Below are 22,275 nucleotides of genomic sequence, written 5' to 3'. Positions count from 1 at the left end.
AATGTTCCTGCATGCAAGTAAACAGTGAGGAGCAGCTACCGTAAGACCTCAACCACCTCCTGCCCACAGAGGACCAAGGATCAATCGATTGATCAATCGATCAATCGATCGATTGATCGATTGATCAATCAATCAATCAATCAGAATAGAGCTGGAAGGGACCTCAGAGGTCCTCTAATCCAACCCTCTGCTCAAGCAGGAAACCCTACACCATTTCAGACAGGTGGCTGTCCAGTCTCTTCTTAAAAACTTCTAGTGATGAAACACCCATAACTTCTGGAGGCAAGTTGTTCCACTGGTTAACTGCTCTCCTTAATTCCAGATTGCTTCTCTCCTTGATTAGTTTCCACCCATTGCTTCTTGTCCTGCCCTCAGGTGCTTTGGAGAATAGCTTGACTCCCTCTTCTTTGTGGCAGCCCCTCAGATATTGGAACTGTACTATCTTGTCTCTCCTAGTCCTTTTCTTTAGACTAGCCATGCCCAAATCCTGCAACTGTTCTTCATATGTTTGAGTCTCCAGACCTTTAAATCATCATTTCTCAGCAGTGAAAAATGGGCTCAATTGTGGCCATAAGCTAAGGATTACCTGTACTTCCATCTTTGTCATCTATTAAGAGTCATCTGTTCTTCGGTCGGCTTCTTTGTTTGCCGATTTAGAGAATTCTCACCCTCTTGTGTCCACTGTTATCTCTGCTTGTCATTCAGCCTTAATAAGGAAATCTTGGCTGGGGATTTCCTCAAGCCTGAAGGCAGATGTTGGTCTGGGGGAGTGTGGGAGGCTGATAATATTGTCAGGCAGACCTGGGACCCTTTAAAAGAGACACACAGGGTCATCTGAATGGCATAAGCCAGAAGAGACAGCTGGGGATGACGTGCATGCAGAGATGTAAGCCTTGGGAACCACCAGCAGGCAACTCAAGGTATTTCTGGATGGCTGAGCTATGAGCCACCAGACAATCATCATTTTATACCCAAATTCATGTCGGCGACAAATATGCCAAAACACAATGTAATAACCAACCTTCTGGGGTTTATCAGGCCATCCGCAAGCCCAGAGGTTCGTTAGGGTTAGAGTTAGCATTGGGGTTAATAATAATAATAATCTGGGCATAATATCCAAGTTTTAGAAGAGGAACAGAAAATAAGAATAAATCGAATGTTTTCACGGTACTGGAAAGGGATGCTTTTTAGTTGATTTATAAATGACCTGGAGTTAAGAGATGAAAATGGCCAAATTTGCCAATGTCGTAAAGTCTTCAAGGGGTAAAACCAGAAAGCAGTTTCAAAAAGTTCCAAAATACTATCTACAAGCTGGATGAAATCTGAGCTGGTTGGAATTGATGGATAAAGAAAGGGACATAGCCTGTTTCACAATAATTTGGGTTGTGGGGGAAGCGAGCATTCGGAAGATACAACAAATTTAGGTTTTAGGTTGCATGTGAGAAACCATCCTCCCGCGCCTCCAAAACCACCAAAGCCACCACCGGTCCATGGAACCAAAAAGATTGGGGATCCCTGCTGTATAGTATGCCTTATTTTGATTGCGATGCTTCTGACATGAATAAAGAAGAAAAACAGAGACGAAATGGTAAAGAACAGATTTCTGCACTTAATCAAACGTCTCTAGCTACCGGTAGTTGCCACTACATGGGCACGTAACTCTTTCTTTTCTTTTCTTTTTTTAAAATTTGATTTATATGCCGCCCTTCTCCGGAGACTCAGGGCGGCTTACAATGGGTTAAGCAATAGCCTTCATTCTTTTGTATATTTATACAAAGTCAGCTTATTGCCCCCACAAACTGGGTCCTCATTTCACCTACCTTAGAAAGGATGGAAGGCTGAGTCAACCTTGAGCCTGGTGAGATTCGAATTTATAGTAATTGCAGACAGCTGGTGTTAATCACAATGCTTTTAGTCTGCTGAGCTACCAGGCCCGTTCTTTGAGCTACACATGGTTGTCCCAAAGGTGCTTTTTTTTCAAGAGGCAAGTGGACTTTCTGTTTTTTCTTTGAAGACGTTTCGTTTCTCCTCCAAGAAGCTTCTTCAGCTCTGACTGGATGGTGAGGAACGGAAGGATTTATACTCCTTGCAGACAGCTGGACATTTGCATGCTTTTAGAGGGCCGTTGGAGCCACTTGAAGGTTTGTCTGTGTCCTCGGGGTCACCTGAGTGGTGCAAATAGGGGTGGAGCCTTCTTGGAGCTGCTGAAAAAGCACCTTTGGAACAACCATGACCTGGATGAGTGAGAATCTCCATAGACTACACAGGGTGCGTTGTTTTTCAGGTCTTCCCCTCTCGGTCAAGGCTGTAATCCAGCTATCCGCAACTTCCATCCAGAAAATTTCTGACGTCACACTAAGTTCAGCTAACAGAGTCAATGCTCAAGAACGATGGGAGTGATATCACTAAAGAACTTCAAGCATTTCATTTAATGCTCAAGATGCAATCCCTTCCTTCTCTTCCTTTCCAATTCTTTCCTCTTCTCTGGACCGATCTGTAAGGGAAAAGGCTGCCTTGCTTGAAGACTGCAGGTTTTTAATTACATCCAAATTTAATCAATAGATTCATTTACCGATGCTTGCTTTTTGCTGACTGCAATTCTAAACCGAGGCCTTCAAGGTACATCATGTTGTGTCACAGTTAAATCACTCTGAACGGTTAGCCAGCTGCTCATTTGGACTCATTCTGCTTCCTCCAATTATTTCATTTATTATCCTTAAATCTTTCAGGGCATGGGAAAAGGAGGCAGAAAAACACAGGCAGTCCTCGACTTACGACTGCAATTGAGCCCAACATTTCCACTGCTAAGCTAGACAGTTGTTAAATGAGGTCTCCTCCACTTTATGACCTTTCTTGTCACAGTTGTTAAGTGAATCACTGCAGTGGTTAAGCTAACCACACGGTTGTTAAGCAAATCGGGTTTCCTCATTGACTTCACTTATCAGATGGTCACAAAATGGGATCGCATGACTTCAGGACACCACGACCGTCGTAAATACCAGTTGCTGAGTGTCTGGATTTTGATCACGTGACTGAGGGGGATGCTGCAACAGTCGTTAAGTGTATAAAAAAACCGGTCCCGAGTCACTTTTTCCAGTGCTCTTGTAACTTCGAATGGTGATTAAAGGAATTGTTTGTTGTAAGTTGAGGACTACCTCTACGTCAAACCACCCAAGGCCGTTCGTAAATGCAACATCCTCCAGCCTCATGCTCAGAATTTCATTTTTTTTTTTAAAAAAATTTTGATTTATATGCCGCCCTTCTCTGGAGACTCAGGGCGGCTTACAGTGCGTTAAGCAATAGCCTTCATCCTTTTGTATATTTATACAAAGTCAGCTTATTGCCCCCACAAACTGGGTCCTCATTTCACCTACCTTTGAAAGGATGGAAGGCTGAGTCAACCTTGAGCCTGGCGAGATTCGAACCAGCAGAAATTGCAGGCAGCTGTGTTAATAACAGGGTGCGTAGACCACTGTACTATCAAGGCTCTTATTTACCACCAACTTACACCCATGGAACTCTACTGGAATGGCCCTTGCAGAAACTTAGCCAATTTTCCACCCTGGTTGGCTGCTAATGAGAGCGAGGAAGGCAGAAGCCTCTAGGGCGAAATCATTCCATCGGCAGTCTCGCCAACTCTACCTACAAATACTCAGCAGGCCAATTTTCTGTTAAATCGGTGTTTAGGAAGACCTACTTAGCCATTCTCCCCCTCCCCAATCTGAAGAGAGCTGGAAGGGACCTTGGAGGTCTTCTAGTCCAGCCCCTCCCCAGGTTGTTCTGCCCCAGCTACAGACCCCAAAGAACGCAGCACACACAAAGTCCGTTCAAACCTCAGTTTACTAAATAAACCAGTCTTTTACAACAACGGCTGTTAATTAATTGCATTAACAGCCGCCAAGAATTCAAAGAATAATAACTGAAAGCTTACTATGGTTGGCAGATTGCCCAGAAGCAATTTGCAGGAAGCTGATAAGATAAGCAAGACAAGACACAAAGGTATGTGAATGAAGTTGTTCCCTGCAAATTGCTTCAGTCGGTGTTCCTCCTTAAATAGGCTAAGGGAGTGGCCAATTAGCCCCAAGCCTTACTCTCGAGGAGACCTCCTCCTGAGGAGCCACTCCTGCCTTTTGGCAGCTCTGCATGCCCGTGCATCGAGAAGAGGCTCCTCCTCTTCTTCCTCTTCACTTATTGGAGGTTCTGAAGGCCCTGGCTGAATCCCTGCCTCTGGCACCACATCTTCTCCAGCCTCCTCATTGTCTGACTCGAGTGCCAGCTGCACAGGCTGATGACGCAGCATCACACCAGCCTCCTCACTGTCTGAATCAGCTACTAGCTGCACAGGCCGCGTATGGGCCACAACACAGGTGATCTGTCTACCTGGTTTCCCAAAACCAAACCTGGGGCCTTGAGTAGCCGAAGAGCCCATGTCCTGCTAATACTGATGCTGGCCCCCATCATTACTATGGGAGGGGGGGAAAGTTGCTTCTAATGAGCTGATTGTTTAAATTCCCCTGTTTGTTTGTAAAGCAAATTGAGACTGCCGTAGTTCGCAGCCCTGTGAGTTATTAATGCTGCTTCTTTCAGGCCTTGCGGTAATCATTCAATTGCAGCACATAATTTACCAGCCAGAATTAGATGAAATGTTTCAAGATGCTGGATATTTTGACCCCCAGTGTGTATGTATGTTTGTGTGTGTGTGTATAGTCAGCAATATTCTCCTTTTTTGTTAGAGAGGGAGAGGACGGAACTTTTAGGCAAATAGAAGCGAGCATTTTTTAAAAAAAAAAATCAAAACAAAAAGCTTATTTCGGGAACATGAATATTTATGTATTGCTTACATTTTCTTTTTAATGGAACGAGCAACTTATAAAACATGGCCAGTATTAAAAGTCAGAACTGCTGCACTCTCTGCTGCTGGGCGTATCACAATTGTGCAAGGAGAAACTTAAAAAAGAAAAGATTAGAAAAGAAAAACCCACCGTATTATTATCTGAGCTTAGTAGTAGTAGTAGGTAAATCTCGGGACTGTCGAGGAAGAACAGAAAGGATTTTTAAAGCGGGAAAATAATACATCGTCCCACACGACCTAAATAAGGAGGTACAACGAAGAGGGGTGATTTAGTTATTTTCAAAATATTAGGCAGAATTCAGTTTTCTTCCGCTGTTGCTATAATCTGGTTGGGTCTAACCTAGGAGAAAGCTCATTGCTGTACACTTTGTGTAGCACGCTTCTGAGCAAATGGACAGAAAATCAGATTTGAACTGTCAAATGTTTACCGAAGAATACACATGGCTCAAAAATAACAGCGTAACTTGCCTTATCTCAGTGTTTCTCAACCTTAGCAACTTTAACATAGCTGGCTGGGGAATTCTGGGAGTTGAAGTCCACACATCTTAAAGTTGCCAAGGTTGAGAAGCATTGACTTCTTTCATTACCATCAGCTTGTGAAGAAAAGAAGGGGGAAAACCCCCTATCACAACAATTTCTCACCTTTCATTTGGAGATTTATGGTTTTCAGAGCAAAGAGGAAGCACCGTGGATGCCCAACCTACAGACCTGGTCAATGATGCAGACAGAGATGCTGGTCAGGAGGGCAACAAGCTGGGTGAGCACAATGCTGCCAGGAGGTGTGCAGCACATTAAACCCCTGTCCAACAAGCATTAGGATTCCTGTGAGGTCCTTGGTGCTCTCTGTGCGCGGTTGTTTTCTTGCAGACGTTTCATTGCCATACTAGGTAACATCATCAGTGCTAGAAGGGAGTGGGGTTGGTTCTCTGTTTATATATAAGTGGCTGGCCCTGTCAGTTTTGCTGGGAGAATTCTTGGAAGTTCCTTGATGAGGTTGTGATTTATTGTTTGATTGTTTGTCTGAGTTGGCAGCACAAGCTACTGTATATAAGCAGGGAACAAATCCTTCTAGCACTGATGATGTTATATAGCTGGGTCATGAAATGTCTGCAAGAAAACCACCAAGCTCAGAGAGCACCAAGGAGCCCACAATCCTCCTCCTCTCCACAAACTCCACTCCCTTCTAGCACTGATGATGTTACCTAGTTGGGTCATGAAATGTCTGCAAGAAAACCACCAAGCTCAGAGAGCACCAAGGAGCCCACAATCCTCCTTCTCTCCACAAACTCCACTCCCTTCTAGCACTGATGATGTTACCTAGTTGGGTCATGAAATGTCTTCAAGAAAACCATCAAAAGCTCAGAGAGCACCAAGGAGCCCACAGTTCAACCCTAAGTTACAAATATTCACTTTTATTGGTATTAGAAATCCTACTCTTACTCAAGAAAAGTCAAACCATGGTGCCTAGTGCAACGAGAGGGAACGAGTAAATAGGATACAATGAAAAGAAAACAGGGTGACATCTCACCAACTTCCCTCTCCCTCAAGTAACTTAGAATCTCTGCCCATCAGGGCTTGTTCAGTAATTTCACGCTACAGCTCCCAACAATGTAAGCCGGGGATGGGGTCGGGGGAGGAGGAGGAGGAGGAGGGTTTGCCAAAACGTCAGTTGTTTGCGAACAACCTGGCTAAGCCCAAAATTGCTTTTAATCTCAGAGCTTGCTGTCTTGCAGGCATTTGTGGTCCTTAAAGCTCTCATCAGAATTTCCACGAGAAGCTGCTCTGTTTTGAAGGCCAGCGGGACAAACTGAGAAAACCTGGATAACCAGCTCACAGCGTCGATGTGGCCATTGCCTATAGCTGCCAAGAGTAATGGCGGTTTAGATTGTAGCTTAAAAGCAAGGTAAAGTGCGTAGACACTTCAAACTCAGAATCGCTTCAAAATTAAGCGCCGTGATATGCTTTCTTTACATGATCGAGTCTCCCCCATGATCGGAGCATTAAGATGTTCTCTGCCCCCCCTCAGGCCAAATTCTCAATGGCCTGTGCTAGCTCAAGTTGAAAAAAAAAAATCTTCCTTTTTAAATTACGCAAAAAAGCAGGAAAGGCTGAAAGGCAGACTGGGATGGGATGGGATGGGATGGGGAAAACCGTCCTTTGATTAAAAGTGCTATTTTTAGGCCCAATTCCTGATTTATATAAATGGAAATGAGGTGATTCTTACAGGCCTGGCAAAGCCTCCTTTAGAAGTGGTTTGTGGTCATTGTTCCTCAAACGAAACATACCTGTTCACTGTGTGGGTTGACTGAAAGGAGGTGGGGCCAGAATACAGGTAGTCCTCGACTTACAACAGTTCATTTGGTGACCGTTCAAAGTTATAACGGCCCCCGAGAAAAGTGACTTATGACCGTTTTTCACACTTAGGACCGCTGTAGCATTGCTGTGTTTGCATCATCAAAATTCGGATGCTTGGCAACTGACTCATATTTATGACTGTTGCAGTGTCCCGGGGTCACGTGATCCCCTTTTTGCGACCTTCCAACAAGCAAAGTCAAGGAGGAAGCCAGATTCATTTAATAACTGGGGCAAGAAAGGTCGTAAAATGGGGCTAAATTCACTTAACAAATGTTTCACTTAGCCACAGAAATGCTGGGCTCCAGTGTGGTTGTAAGTCAAGGGCTATCTGTAGAGTATTATACAGAGATCTAGTACGTGGGTCTCCTTGGTGATACAAGTTCTTTGTTCGTGGCCCCAAATCCTTTCTAGTTGTGTAGGACTACAAACTACGGTTATTTCCAACCAAGGAAATCTGTCCGTGGGAGAAGCCAATTTAGTCACACACAACCACAAGCAGTTCACGGAGAACTGGGCTTGCCAACTTTGAAGATGCGTGGGCTTCAATTCCCAGGATTCCCCAGCCAGTGCTGGCCAGTCAAACGCTATTTCCTTATCACTTAAACCCACCGTTCCTTGCTCTGTCTCCTGAACTGCTCTGAGTAGCTGAGTAGCTCCATCTTCTGTATTTCAGGTATTTGAAGACAGCTGTCATGTCTTGCGTTGCTTTCAACAACTGGGCTTCATAAAGCATTCTTCCCAGGTGCTTTATCATTTTGGCTGTTCTTCCCTGGACGTTCTGCCGTTTGTCAATGTGTTTCCGAAAATGCGATGCACAAAACTGGGCACAATAGTCTAGGCATGCTCAGATCCATGTGCTGCGGAGAGGCATAGTCACTTCTCTGGATTCTGACATGAGGCTTTTCTTGATACAGCCTCTTAGCCTAAAAGGCTAGTAGAGGTAGTTACTTAAAAGGATAGACAGCTGGTCCGCGATATACAACCACGATGGAGTCCGCCTATCATGGCTGTTAAGTTGTAATGGTCGTAAATCAGGTCACCCACGTGAGCAACCTGATTTTAGGAGGGTTTTTTTTCCCGGTGGCCGTTAAATGAATCCTGCAGTTATTAAGCAAACCAGCTATGGGGTTGGTTTTTGCCAAAAATCAGAAGTAAATGGGCCAAACAACCATGAAATGTGGTCGTTTGTCCCGGGGATGCTGCATATGGCGGGAAGCGCAAGTCAGTTATTGAGCCCCTGACACGCATTCATGAGGGTGCCGTGTGTGTGTGTGTGTGTGAGAGAGAGAGAGAGAGAGAGAGAGAGAGTGTGAGAGAGAGGGGGAGAGAGGGGGAGAAGGGGAGAGAGAACGCTAAAGAGAGAGAGCTAAAGAGAGAGCTAAAGAGAGAGAGAGAGCGAGAGAGCAAGAGGGAGAGAGCGAGAGCGAGAGAGAATAGGAATGTTTTCCAAATCCGGGTTGTAAGTACCAGATTGAAAAGGACCGTCAGAACTTTGAACAGTTGTAAACAACCCATCGTAAGTCTAGGATGACTTGTATGTTCCTAACGTTCTACAAGCTATAGCAATTCATTCTAGAGCAAGGAACAACACACCAAATATCAACCCTTCCAGAAACACGTATTAGAAAAAAAGACGACTGTTGGGGGTGTGCAACATTTTGAATCTAAACTATCCCAAATTCTGTCTTGGGCTCCCCAAATGACTGAAACCGGCCATTTTCCATTTCTTTTGGGATCCAAAAACAGAATATTTGAAACCGGTTCAATGATGAAACATTTGGCGTATCCTGAAACTGTAGCCATGACTCAGCCAGTATAATGTAGCAGTTGGAGTGTTAAAATAGAGGTGAGAAGCCCAAAATTCGAATTTTCACTCTCTCTCTTGTCTATTTCAAAGTGTTTATGTGAAAGTGGGGGGAGAGAAAAGACAGAACCACGTGGACTGTTTGATCTCCAGGCAATAAAGGGGGAAAAAACATTAATTAATATTAGGTAGCAAGAGGAAAGTGACTCGAGCTAGCACCAGATCTATTTTAAGAATATCAAAGAGATACAACATTATTTCTCTCTCTTCTTTTCATTAACAACAGAAGGAACGCTTAGATGTAGTTGTAATCTGCGACTTGGAACACAAGCCTGACATTACCTAAAATCTCTGCTCAGTGAACACAATCCACACACCCAACAAACAATCGTTTGCAAGTTTGAAACCGGCCCTGGGGAAACACTTCCTCTCGTGTCAATTTGATTCTTTTCCTCCGGGATTCCCTGATTATCTCCTCCACCGCTAAGCCTGGTTTCCCAACGGCAGCAGAATTGGGAAATTAGAATTTGCAGGTATTAAAGGAGAGAACCCAGATAAAATGAAAGTTTGTTCCGTGCTGCTGACTCTCATGCTCCGATCCGGCCCCAATTTGCAAGCCATGGGTTGCAACGCACAATGTTGTTGTTTTTTAAATTTCCTCTGCACGAGCCCGGAAAGGAGGCAGGAACTGACCTGGGTGGCCATTTTGCCGTAATCGATCCATCGCAGGGTGGCGAAATTGGTGGATTCTGCACAGTTGAATCCGTGGTTGAACCCGGCGTGGTAGCCGTAAGGAAAAGTAATCATGAATTCTCCAGCTTCCTGGGTGATCTGGAAAGAGAGAAGGGAGAAATTTATGTTCCAAGAGGGCGGGAAGCAACGAGAACAAGGTTTAAGGTAAACAAAATTAGATGTTCAGTCACCCTGCTTTCAAAGAGCAGCAGACAATTTATACAAGAGAAATTGACAATATAAACAAATTATCTCTGCACACAGTCATATTGACAAGACTCGTGCTGTTGTTCAAGGAGTGCTTCATGTATCTTCCATATCGTCTACGTATCTTAGCAGAATACAGGATGGCAGAGTTCGAAGGGACCTTAGAGGTCTTCTAGTTCATCCCCCTGTCTAATACTGACTCATATTTATGACGGTTGCCATGTCCCTGGGTTGCGTGATCACCATCTGCGACCTTCTGAGAAGCAGAGTCAATAGGGGAAGCCCGATTCACTTAACCACCGAGTGACTCACTTAATGACTGCAGGGATTCCCTTAACACCTGTGGCAAGAAAGGTCGTAAACGGGGGCAAAACTCACTTAACTGTCTTGCTGAGCAATGGAAACTTTGGGCTCAATTGTGGTTGTAAGTTGAGGACTAGTGGTCCTCCCACAATTTCCCTGTAAAAATGCAAGCTCCATTTTAAACTGTTAGGAAAAGACTGCAGAGAGCTCAAGCACGGAGTAGCAAATTCAGTTACCATTAGGAGAGAAGCAACCCAGAACTAAGTAGAAATTTCCTGACAGTTAGAACAATTAATCTCTAACACAGGATCTTCTAAAAAGAGACTGGACAACCATTTGTCTGGAATGGTATAGGATTTCCGGCTTGAGCAGGGGCGTGGACTAGAAGACCTCCAAAGTCCCTTCCAACTCTGCTATTCTGTACAAGTTCAGAAGAGAAGGACTAGTGGGGGACATCACAGCAGTCTTCTAGTATTTGAGGGGCTGCCCCAAAGAGACTAAAAGATCTGAAGAAATTAAAAATAAAAATGGTATAGGGTTTCCTGCTTGAGCAGGGGGTTGGACTAGAAGACCTCCAAGGTCCCTTCCAAATCTGTTATTCTGTTTTAATCCACCCAACACCCAAACCCACATAAACCACTTTGGATTCACAGATATATGAAGCCAAGGACTGACTAAGGTATACTAAGCTAAGGGAGAGGAGCAGAGAGGAGACTATCAACCAAACGTTAAAAGAGAAGGGAACGGGCAGGTTTCTGAAAGCTTTGATTTTCAGCTTCCTTATCACGGCTAGCCGAAAAAGAATGAATTTATCTCTGCTGCTAGTGCTTTGAGTAAAATCCAAGGCATGCACACTCCAAATGTTGCTAACAAGCTCTACACAGAACTGAGCTACAGCAAATTCAAAATTTATCTGTGGGAAAAGACGATCAAAAAGTAGAGAAGCATTACAGCTTCTATCACATATAAAATCCTGTACATCAATGCACTCTTCTTTTAGATTTCTTTATGCATTCCTCTCTTTCTCCCAAACATTTCCCCTCTCTTCATTTGGATTTACCTGTGGGAGGGATCTAAATCCAAAATACCAAAGAGGAAATCAAGACTGAGACAAATATCCCCAGAATGAGATGAGAGAGAAAGGATGTCAAGAGCCAAGGCACCATTTACGACAACACTAAATTCACACATCATTTGAGAGCGGAAACCCATTTTTCTCATCACTGTAAATGTCACTGGATCGGAAATATATGGGAAAATGGGATTCTTATTTATTACGAGACTAGGCAAGCGAGGTTTAAAGTATTTAGCTTTGCAGACATTTTAGTGAATAAACAAATTTCTCATTAAGTTCTGTAGGCTGTAGTGGACACATACAAAGTTAGCATAACATAGAAAGGAATGAATGAAAGAAAGAATGAATGAATGAATGAGAGAAAAGAAAGAAAGAAAGAAAGAAAGAAAGAAAGAAAGAAAGAAAGAAAGAAAGAAAGAAAGAAAGAAAGAAGAAAGAGCCTGTAATACAATTCAAAAGAGCCTGTGGTACAGTGGACTAAAGCACTGTTATTAACATCTGCTGCTTGCAATTGCTGCAAGTTCAAATCTCCCCAGGCTCAAGGTTGACTCAGCCTTCCATCCTTTCTAAGGTAGGTAAATTGAGGACTCAGTTATGGGGGCAATAAGCTGACTTTGTATAAATATACAAAAGAATGAAGGCTATTGCTTAACGCATTGTAAGCCGCCCTGAGTCACCGGAGAAGGGCGGCATATAAATTAAAGTAAAAAAAGAAAAAAGAAAAAAAAAAAGAAAGGATTTTCAAATTCCCTTGCAAAAGTGGGAATACCTTTGAGCTAATGCTTGTTCAATTTATCTGCATGCAAGTCCTCGATTTACAACTATTCGCTTAGTGACCATTCAAAGTTACAATGGCATTAAAAAAGGGACTTATGACCATTTTTCACAGTTACGACCATCCCCATGGTCACCTAATCAAAATTCAAATACTTGGCAACGGACTCCTGTTTATGACGGTTGCAGTGTCCTGGGCTCACATGATCTCCTTTTATGATCTTCTGACAGAGTCAACGGAGAAGCTGGATTCACTTAACAACCGTGTTACTAACTTAACAACTGCAATAATTCACTTAACAAATGTGGCAAGGAAGGTCGTAAAATGGATTAAACCTCATTTAACAATTGTCTTGCTTAGCAACAGGAATTTTGGGTTCAATTGTGGTCGTATGTCAAGGACTACCTACATACACACACACAAATCTTATGCATGGATGGATAAATATATAAGAAACATTGTATGTGACATTAAACATGCGTGATCTAGGAAAGTGTTGTGTGGGCTTGGATACTGATAATGCTGTCTGTTGGATGACAACCTGAATGATTTTATAGCAACACAAGACTTCATGATGAAAGGCGGCCAACTGATCTGAAAATTACAGTATCAAAGAGTGATTTTTGCAATGATGAAAAACTTAAAGCCAGCAGATGAATATATCATTGGAGGGTGTTCACCAAAGATGGGGAAATGAAATACATAAATTTCCAGATGTGTGCAGACCACAAAGTAGCAGCAGTTGTGTGAGAAAGAAAAGTTTGCTGAATGAAGCAAAACTGGCTATGTACTAGAGCAGGGGTGTCTAACCGTGGCTCCTTTAAGACTTGTGGACTTCAACTCCCAGGATTTCCAGGGGAATTCTGGGAGTTGAAGTCCACAAGTCTTAAAGTGACCAATGTTGGACACCCCTGGGTCAACACCACTGTCAGACAATCACACCAATGGTTATTTTCATCTCAAGTCCCAGAACGGATCCGTTCTAAAGCCACTCCTGTCAACAATGTCCCATCGATAAATAAAGTAGGAAAACGCTCCAGCTGATGGGGAGACCAGCAATAACTAAAGCCAACGCCCGCTGCCCCTCGCAAGGAAAGGCCCCAAATTTACTGACTTCTGCAAAGGCTTCGCAGGCTAAATGGATAAATCAATAGGCGATTACAGAAATACACATTTTTAATTATGAAAAAAGCTGGACTATTGATCCGGGTTCTTTGGAGAAGTAAATACTCTTCAACAGATTTATAAATGCCCGGGTATTTGTCCTGTTTGAAGCTTGCCAGGAATTTCTACAAACGGATTTTTCCGGCATTTCGCGAGGAAAGATAAAAAAGTGGGGCAGTCTTACCCTTCTCCGATTGGAAGGTGGCCCTAAAATTGGTTCCTGCTCCAATTTAGCTTCCTAAGGTCAAAGCTCCTGTGTATTTTTTATAAACGACGCAAGATTCCACTAATTTATTTATTTATTTATTTATTATATTTCTATACCGCCTTTCTCCCGTAGGACTCAAGGCGGTGTACAGTCAAGAAAAATATAGACACACAAACATCACAAAATTGCTAATTAAAATTATTACTTAGTTTGGTCAATTAAATAAAACCCAGAATTAGATAACATTTAAAAAATCATTCACATTTTTGTATGTTTAGCCCCGCCTGTTGGAACATCAGGGTCTTGAGGGCACGGCGGAAAGCACGGAGATCAGGGATATTCCGTATCTCCGGGGGCAGTTCATTCCAAAGGGTTGGAGCCCCCACAGAGAAGGCCCTCCCCCTGGGAGTCGCCAGTCGACATAATTTGACTGACGGTACCCTGAGTAGTCCCTCCCTGTGAGAACGAACTGGTCGGTGGGAGGCTATTGGTGGCAAAAGACGGTCTCGTAGGTAAGGGGAATCTTCCGTCGGTTCACAAAATGTGACAGCCTGCATAGTTCTGTGCATGTCTAGATTTGCACACGTGTCCCATCTCTTGTGGGAACTGCACTGGCTGACAATTTGCTTCCAGGTTCAGCTCAAGGATGATGGTTGTCACCTTTAAAGCCCTACGTGGCTTGGGGTCAGGTGATTTGAAGGACCATCTTTTCACAGTTACATCTACCTGATCCACTAGAGTGGGGAGGCAAGAGATGTTACGGGTCCCCTGTCTTAAGGAGGTCCACCTGGTAGGGCCATAAGAAAGGGCCTTGTCCATGGAGGCTCCCTCCACATGGAACATCATCGCTATGGAGATAAGACTGGAAATAAGACGTCATGGGTCCCTTGTCTTAAGGAGGTCCACCTCGCAGCACCAAGAACAAGGGCCTTCTCTGTGGTGGCTCCCTCCACATGGAGCATCATCCCTATGAAGATGTTCTGACCTGGCGAAAATTTCAGCATATTTGAAGGACCATACACAAGAAAGATACATATTGGAATGGAGAAGATGGATTGATTATATTCAAAATAAGTATCAGACAAGAAAATATCAAATAGTTTATGAATGAATGTTAAATTTCAGAAGTGTTATCTTATCAATAGTGGAGTTAAGGTTTCGGGGGGATTTGGCAGTTTAAGAATAGTTAGGTTAATTTAGCATATGATTGTTAAACAGAAATACCCTGTATTTTGCTCTGGGAAGTCTGGGGGGGGAGGGGGGGATGGGAGGGGGGGAAGGGGTGTGGGGGTGGTGGGGAGGGAATTGGGGGGGGGATTTTTTCTTTGTAAAACTTTTCAATTAAAAAAAAAAAAAGATGTTCTGACCTAAGCTTCCCAAGAGCATGAAGCAGACTCCTTGTCCCGACAAAAACCCCTTTTTATTAAATTACTGTGAATTCTTCTCATTCACATCCAGCAAAGTCTTTCAAGGGAGAATTTACACTCACAGACCTTATCTGGCTTGGGGAGCTGCCAGGCCGATATCTTCAAAACTTGGCAAAGAGTCTCGGAGAGTCACAAACCAATCAACTAATTGTCTCCTGCAAACTCCCCTCCCCTTTTGCTCCTCTTTTGTTCCCTCTTATTCCACCTATGGCCTTACTCCCAAGTTGACCCTTGTTCCTTAGCTGTTCCCTTCTCCTGGCAGCTCTGCGCATGCGCATACTGGGAACAGGCTCCAGCTGTTTGTCTGCCTCACTGATGTCTGACTCCAAAGGCAACTGATAACTGTCAGACGGCCCTGGCCACATCTCTGCCTCTGACGCAGAGCCCTCATCAGAGCCTTCCCCAGATTCCAGGACTGGCCCATGTTCCTCCCCAACCTCCTCACTGTCCGACTCTGCTGCCAGCTCCGCTGGCCACTGGTGGGCCACAACAGAAGATAAGATTGGAAATTAGATATTATGGTCCCCTATCTTAAGGCAGTCCACCTGGCAGCACCAAGGGCCTTCTCTGTGGTGACTCCCTCCCCATGGAACATCATCCCTATGAAGGCAAGATTGGAAATAAGATGTTATGGGTCCCCTGTCTTAAGAAGGTCCACCTGGCAGCACCAAGAAGAAGGGCCTTCTTTGTGGTGGCTCCCTCTCTCCCTCTCGGCAGGGATGAATAACCCCACCTTGATACTTGAAAGGACCTGAAGGTATGGTTTGGCCAATGAGCCTGGGGACCCTAGGGTAATACACAGGCCATCAAGTGGTTGTTTGACTACAGGTAGTCCTTGACTTAAAACACTTCATTGACCAACTGTTCCAAGTTATAACGGCAATGAAAAAAAATGACTCGTGGCCATTTTTCACACGACCGTTGCAGCATCCTCATGGCCACATGATCCAAATTCGGGCACGTGGCAACAGGCTCATATTTATGACGGTTGCAATGTTCCTGGGGGTCATGTGATCACTGTTGGCAACCTTCTGACAAGCAAAGTCCATGGGGAAGAGGCCAGACTCACTTAACAATTGCAGTGATTCATTTAACGACGGTGACAAGAAAGGTGGTAAAATAGGGCAGAATTCACTTAACAACTGTCTCGCTTAGCAACAGAAATTTTGGGCTTCGGTTGGGGTTGTCAGTCGAGGACTACCTGTGTTGATGGGGGTTTATTGGGGTTTGTAGCTGGGTTTGGTTTCTGTAAGCCTTCCGAGTCACCATGACCGAGTTGGGCGGCCATATAAATTTTCTTAGTAAATCATAAATTAACGTCCGATTTTCCCTCCACCAAAAAGGGTCCAGATTTACCAACCTTCTAAGCCTGCTTCTCCACGTTTGATTTTCAAGTGAATTCTGTGACGGACTCCAAAAAGGGACCTTTTTTGGGGCCTGATTTTCCTCACATTCTACCCAATGTTGCAGCTGACCAAAACTGACTTACTGTAACGAATCCAGTGTCAGGGGAGGGGGGGGGGAGCAGCCCTACAGAAAAGCCCTAACCGAGAAAATTGAGCCTCCTTCTCTGGCGTGCGGGCGAGTCAAAGGAATCTTATTTTCATATTCTTCCCTGCTGTGAAGGGTCCTCCTTTCAAGACTGCTTAATGCCATTTACTCAGAGGACACAAAACACATCCTTTTATTTTTTATTTTTATTTATTTATTTTTTTGGTATTTTAAGGAGAGTGGAAGGACAGGCTGAAAGGAGGCAAGGAAGACAAAGGGGGAATTAGGCATATGAGAAAACCATTCAGAAATGCTTAGAGCATCGGGGACTAAAAGGGTTTTTCCTACTCAACTCTCCCTGACAGCTTTAATATGGAGACAGAATGATTTCTGGCTGTTTTTTTTTTAACAGCCATTCGGTGCCCTTCATCTTCCAGTCTACTTTTAAATAAGGCAGCTGCTGAAAGCACTGCATTAGCCGTTGATTTGCTATCAGGTCAATGTAAGGTTTTTATATTAAACTATATAGCTCTAGACGACATGAGAAAAATAACACAAATCTATCAAGGCTTCGCGATCAGATCCCTCCTTATTTTTTCCCCATCATAGAGGGCAGATTCTGGTCGGGGTAACCAGTTGCTCTCCAGATGCTTTGGACTACGGAGCCCACTGGCTGGGCAGGATGGGCCTTACGCAGATGTAAGGGCTGCATTCAATTGAGAAGCACCACGGAGCCTTCCCTCTGGAGCGCTTTGCCCCAGAAAGGAAGGAATGTTACAAAAAAGAAGGAATATTTATTATTTTGTAGGCTTGGGTAACTTATTTATATATATATACTACTATATTATTTTTTATAAACAATTCAAGGTATCAAACATACATAATAACCTTTCCTCCTATTTTCCCCACAACAACACTGTGAGATGAGTTGGGCTAAGGGAGGGGGACTGGCCCAAAGTCACCTAGCCAGCTTTCATGTCTAAGGTGGGACTAGAACTCACCGTCTCCTGGTGATTGGCCCAAAGTCACCTAGTCAGCTTTCATGTCTAAGGCGGGACTAGAACTCACCGTCTCCTGGTGATTGGCCCAAAGTCCCCCAGCTGGATTTCATGTCTAAGGCGGGACTAGAACTCACCGTCTCCTGGTGATTGGCCCAAAGTTACCCAGCTGGATTTCATGTCTAAGGCGGGACTAGAACTCACCGTCTCTTGGTGATTGGCCCAAAGTCACCTAGCCAGCTTTCATGTCTAAGGCGGGACTAGAACTCACCGTCTCCTGGTGATTGGCCCAAAGTCACCCAGCTTTCATGTCTAAGGTGGGACTAGAACTCACCGTCTCCTGGTGATTGGCCCAAAGTCACCCAGCTGGATTTCATGTCTAAGGCGGGACTAGAACTCACTGTCTCCTGGTGATTGGCCCAAAGTCACCCAGCTGGATTTCATGGCTAAGGCGGGACTAGAACTCACCGTCTCCTAGTGATTGGCCCAAAGTCACCCAGCTTTCATGTCTAAGGTGGGACTAGAACTCACCGTCTCCTGGTGATTGGCCCAAAGTCACCCAGCTGGATTTCATGTCTAAGGCGGGACTAGAACTCACCGTCTCCTGGTGATTGGCCCAAAGTCACCCAGCTTTCATGTCTAAGGTGGGACTAGAACTCACCGTCTCCTGGTGATTGGCCCAAAGTCACCCAGCTGGATTTCATGTCTAAGGTGGGACTAGAACTCACTGTCTCCTGGTGATTGGCCCAAAGTCACCCAGCTGGATTTCATGGCTAAGGCGGGACTAGAACTCACCGTCTCCTAGTGATTGGCCCAAAGTCACCCAGCTGGCTTTGATGCCTAACCCAGGACTAGAGCTCATAGTCTCCTAGTTTCTAGGCCAGCACCTTCACCACTAGACCCAAGTAGCTGTCTTATTACCTTATTATGAGCCATGGTGGTGCAGTGGTTAGAGTGCAGTACTGCAGGCTACTTCTGCTAACTGCTGGCTGCCTAAAATTTGACAGTTCAAATCTCACCAGGCTCATGGTTGACTCAGCCTTCCATCCTTCCGAGGAGGGTAAAATGAGGACCCAGATTGTTGGGGGCAATAAGGCTGACTCTGTAAACCATTTAGAGAGGGCTGTAAAGCACTGTGAAGCGGTATATAAGTCTAAGTGCTATTATGGGACTACATTCCAGCTTATGAAAATCATTTATGTCTGTATAATTTTATTTACTGTACATGCTCCCTATTACATTTACACCTTTGTTAAAATGAGGCGGCCATTTTGAGTTGTTAAAATCTCATTGTTGCTTGCTATTTCAATCGACTGTATTTTATATTTTGTTGAGGTAAATGCTGTTTTGAAATGCTATTTTGTAAACCCCTCTGAAGAGGCGTTTGCTCAAAGGGCAGCCTCCTTGAAAAGAACAAGCAAACAGCCCAATCTGCAACTTGATTTCTCTGGCAGCTGCTGCTGCATAATATACAGTACAGAGTGTTCAACCAGAAAAAAAGGGACATCCAATAGGGCTGCTCTGTACAATTAGACCCAAACAGGATTTTTTAAAATGAAATCATCATCACGTCCTCAGCATTACAGTTAGTCCTTGACTTACACTCATGATTGAGCCCGGAATTATAACTGTAAGTCATGTTGGTGGTTACAAAGGCTCATCATGTGACCGATCCTATTTTGTGACATTTTTGTGAAAATCATTAATTGAACATGGTAGTTAAGTAAATGCCGTGGTCATTTATTGCGAATCCATTGTTTGCAATGGCTGGGTGTTGTTGTTTTTGCCAAAAACGGAAATAAATGCCAGTTTCCAGCAAAAAAAACCCCCAACAACTTTATAAATATTGTATTATAACATTATAAACTGCAGTCACGTGACTGCAGGGTGCTAAGAATGGCTGTAAATGTTGACTTGTTGCTGAGCACCCACATTATGTGCCCGGGAGGCGGCGGGGGCGGGGGACACACGACGGACTTCAAATCCAGGTAGTAAGATACTTTGGCAGGATCTTATCCAATAGCTTTTTTCCCTCCTTCTAGGGCAGCAGATACGAAGACTGGAGCATTTGATTGGGTGGAAATCTTAATCACAAGAATGAAGTAAGCATGAAATGTTACATCACACCCAAAGATGAAACAGATTCCTAATGACTGGGCAATGAAATCCACCCTATGGATGACACATAAGCTCATGTTGCTTGCCTCCGCCCCCCCCAAATATATGACCCACAATGTAAATTCTTGAAAACCTCAGCATTGGTGCAAAAGCCCCTCACATCAATCAAAAGCTAACCAAGGAGCAACACAAGCCAAGTCCTCTCAAACATATTAAGTAAACCCGAAGAAAAAACAGGAGTCACTATGTAACCGTCACAATGTAAGACAAACAGGCAGAAGACTAGCAGAGGGCATCCCTGAATGCCAACTAGCAGTCAGAAAACACAATCAAAGTACCTGAATTGCACATGTGGACAGACTCTTCACCATAACTGAGAAAGAGTCAGCATCCCAGACCAAGCCATGTCTAAAAATTCTAGAGAATTACTCGGATAAATCGGCCATTGACAGACACATAGAGATAAACAATATCTACACACCATTCAAAAGAGAAGGTCAAAAAGCCAAAGAGGAAACAAAATAACCCAAACACTTCCCTGCCAGCAATCAGCACCCAGATAAGCAAAGATTAATACCAAGGTAATACTAGACCAACAATCAAGCAGTAAAGAGCCTTGGTAGTACAGTGGTTTAAGGCACCCTGTTATTAAGCTGGTTATTAAGACCAGCTGCCTGCAATTACTGCAGGGTTCGAATCTCGCCAAGGCTCAAGGTTGACTCAGCCTTCCATCCTTTTTAAGGTAGGTAAATTGAGGACCCAGTTGTGCGGGCAATAAGCTGACTTTGTATAAATATACAAAAGGATGAAGGCTATTGCTGAGCACATTGTCAGCCGCCCTGAGTCTCCGGAGAAGGGCAGCATATAAATCAAATTAAAAAAACAAAACAAAACAAAAAAACAATACCCCAATCAAGGAACTACCAACTCAGACAAACAATAGTAAATAGTAAACAGCAGCTACTCAAGGAACCACCAAGAAAGCTTTACACAACACTGACAGGGCAACCACTATATATAAATAAAAACTAAATTCCACTCCCTTCTAACACTGATGATGTTACCTAGTTGGGTCAGGAAACGCCTCCAAGAAAACAACCAAGCTCAGAGAGCGCACCTACGACCCCACACTCCTCCTCTCTGCAAACCCCACTCTCTCCTAGCACTGATGACATTATCTAGTTGGGTAATGAAACATCTGCAAGAAAACCACTAAACTCGGAGAGCACCAAAGACCCCTCATTTCAATATCAAGCTACGAATATTTTTCGGGGGGGGGGGACGATAAAATGTGCTGCGTTTAGCACATGTGCTTTGTCTCCCTCCTCTGCCCTTTTCGCCTTATTCTTCCATGTAAATATGTTCCTCGAACATTGACAATTAACCCATGGATGGAAAGGTGAAACCAGAAACCAGAGTGACCAGATTGAGTTATGTGTGTGGGGGGGGGGTGTCACAACAGTTTAATTCAGATGCCGGATCTCTTCCCGAGCCACCTGTACGAACAGCCTGCGCTGAGTCCCCCCGAAACCAGAGTTTTCCCGCATTCCATCTGCTCGCCCAGCTGGAGGCTTGGCGTTGAACCAAGCCGCCATTTGCATATTTGCAAAACTGGGATGGGAAGTTCATTATTCAGGTAGTTGAGCGAGCCCCTAGCTTTGAAAACTCTTGGTGCAGGACGTGCTTTTACATAATAGAGAGATTTCAACCCTCCCCCCCCCCCAAGCATAAGGTTTGGTTTACAATAACAAAGTCAAGATGTAGAAATGTGTACCTGGAGATACGGTTATATTTAGCACATTTATGTCTCGTTGCCAAAGCTTGAAACTCAATGAGTTCTCAATGAGATGAGACAGATAGCAATAGCACTTACTCTTATATACTGCTTCACAGTGCTTTACGGCCCTCTCTTAAGCGGTTTACAAAGTCAGCCTTTTGCCCCCAACAATCTGGGTCCTCATTTTACCGACCTCAGAAGGATGGAAGGCTGAGTCAACCTTGAGCCGGTCAGGATCAAACTGCTAGCAGTGGGCAGAGTTAGCCAGCAATACTGCATTCCAACCACTGTGCCATCACAGCCCTTCCTTCCTTCCTTCCTTCCTTCCTTCCTTCCTTCCTTCCTTCCTTCCTTCCTTCCTTCCCTCCCTCCCTCCCTCCCTCCCTCCCTCCCTCCCTCCCTCCCTCCCTCCCTCTTAGCAATACCACTTCACAGTGCTTTGCAGCCCTCTCTAAGTGGTTTACAGAGTCGGGCTGTTGCCCCCAACAATCTGGGTCCTTATTTTACCCACCTCAAAAGGATGGAAGGCTGAGTCAACCTTGAGCCGGTCAGGATCAAACTGCTGGCATTGGGCAGAGTTAGCCTGCAATACTGCATTCCAACCACTGCGCCACCACAGCCTTTCCTTCCTTCCTTCCTTCCTTCCTTCCTTCCTTCCTTCCTTCCTTCCTTCCGTCCCTCCCTCCCTGCAATACCACTTCACAGTGCTTTGCAGCCCTCTCTAAGTGGTTTACAGAGTCGGGCTGTTGCCCCCAACAATCTGGGTCCTCATTTTACCCACCTCAAAAGGATGGAAGGCTGAGTCATCCTTGAGCCGGTCAGGATCAAACTGCTAGCAGTGGGCAGAGTTAGCCAGCAATACTGCATTCCAACCACTGCGCCACCACAGCCTTTCTTTCCTTCCTTCCTTCCTTCCTTCCTTCCTTCCTTCCTTCCTTCCTTCCTTCCTTCCTTCCTTCCTTCCTTCCTTCCCTCCCTCCCTCCCTCCC

General features: G+C 44.5%; 1 protein-coding gene across 2 annotated transcripts in view; it reads right to left on the bottom strand.

The window, feature by feature from the left end:
• The window catches only part of KDM4B (lysine demethylase 4B), a 254,704-nt gene that overhangs the window by 136,324 nt on the left and 96,105 nt on the right, over positions 1-22,275 (bottom strand). For both annotated transcript variants that reach the window (XM_060691827.2, XM_087871259.1), the window contains one exon: positions 9,705-9,842. In XM_060691827.2, coding sequence (XP_060547810.2) covers positions 9,705-9,842 — 138 coding nt within the window. The remainder of the gene's footprint in view (positions 1-9,704; positions 9,843-22,275) is intronic.

This window comes from Pantherophis guttatus, chromosome 1 (genome assembly GCF_059756535.1).
Source record: "Pantherophis guttatus breed Tessera chromosome 1, ASM5975653v1, whole genome shotgun sequence".
In the NCBI taxonomy this organism is placed as follows: Eukaryota; Metazoa; Chordata; class Lepidosauria; order Squamata; family Colubridae; genus Pantherophis; species Pantherophis guttatus.
Note: the sequence above shows the minus strand (reverse complement) of the source record. Positions and strands in the feature narration are given on the sequence as shown.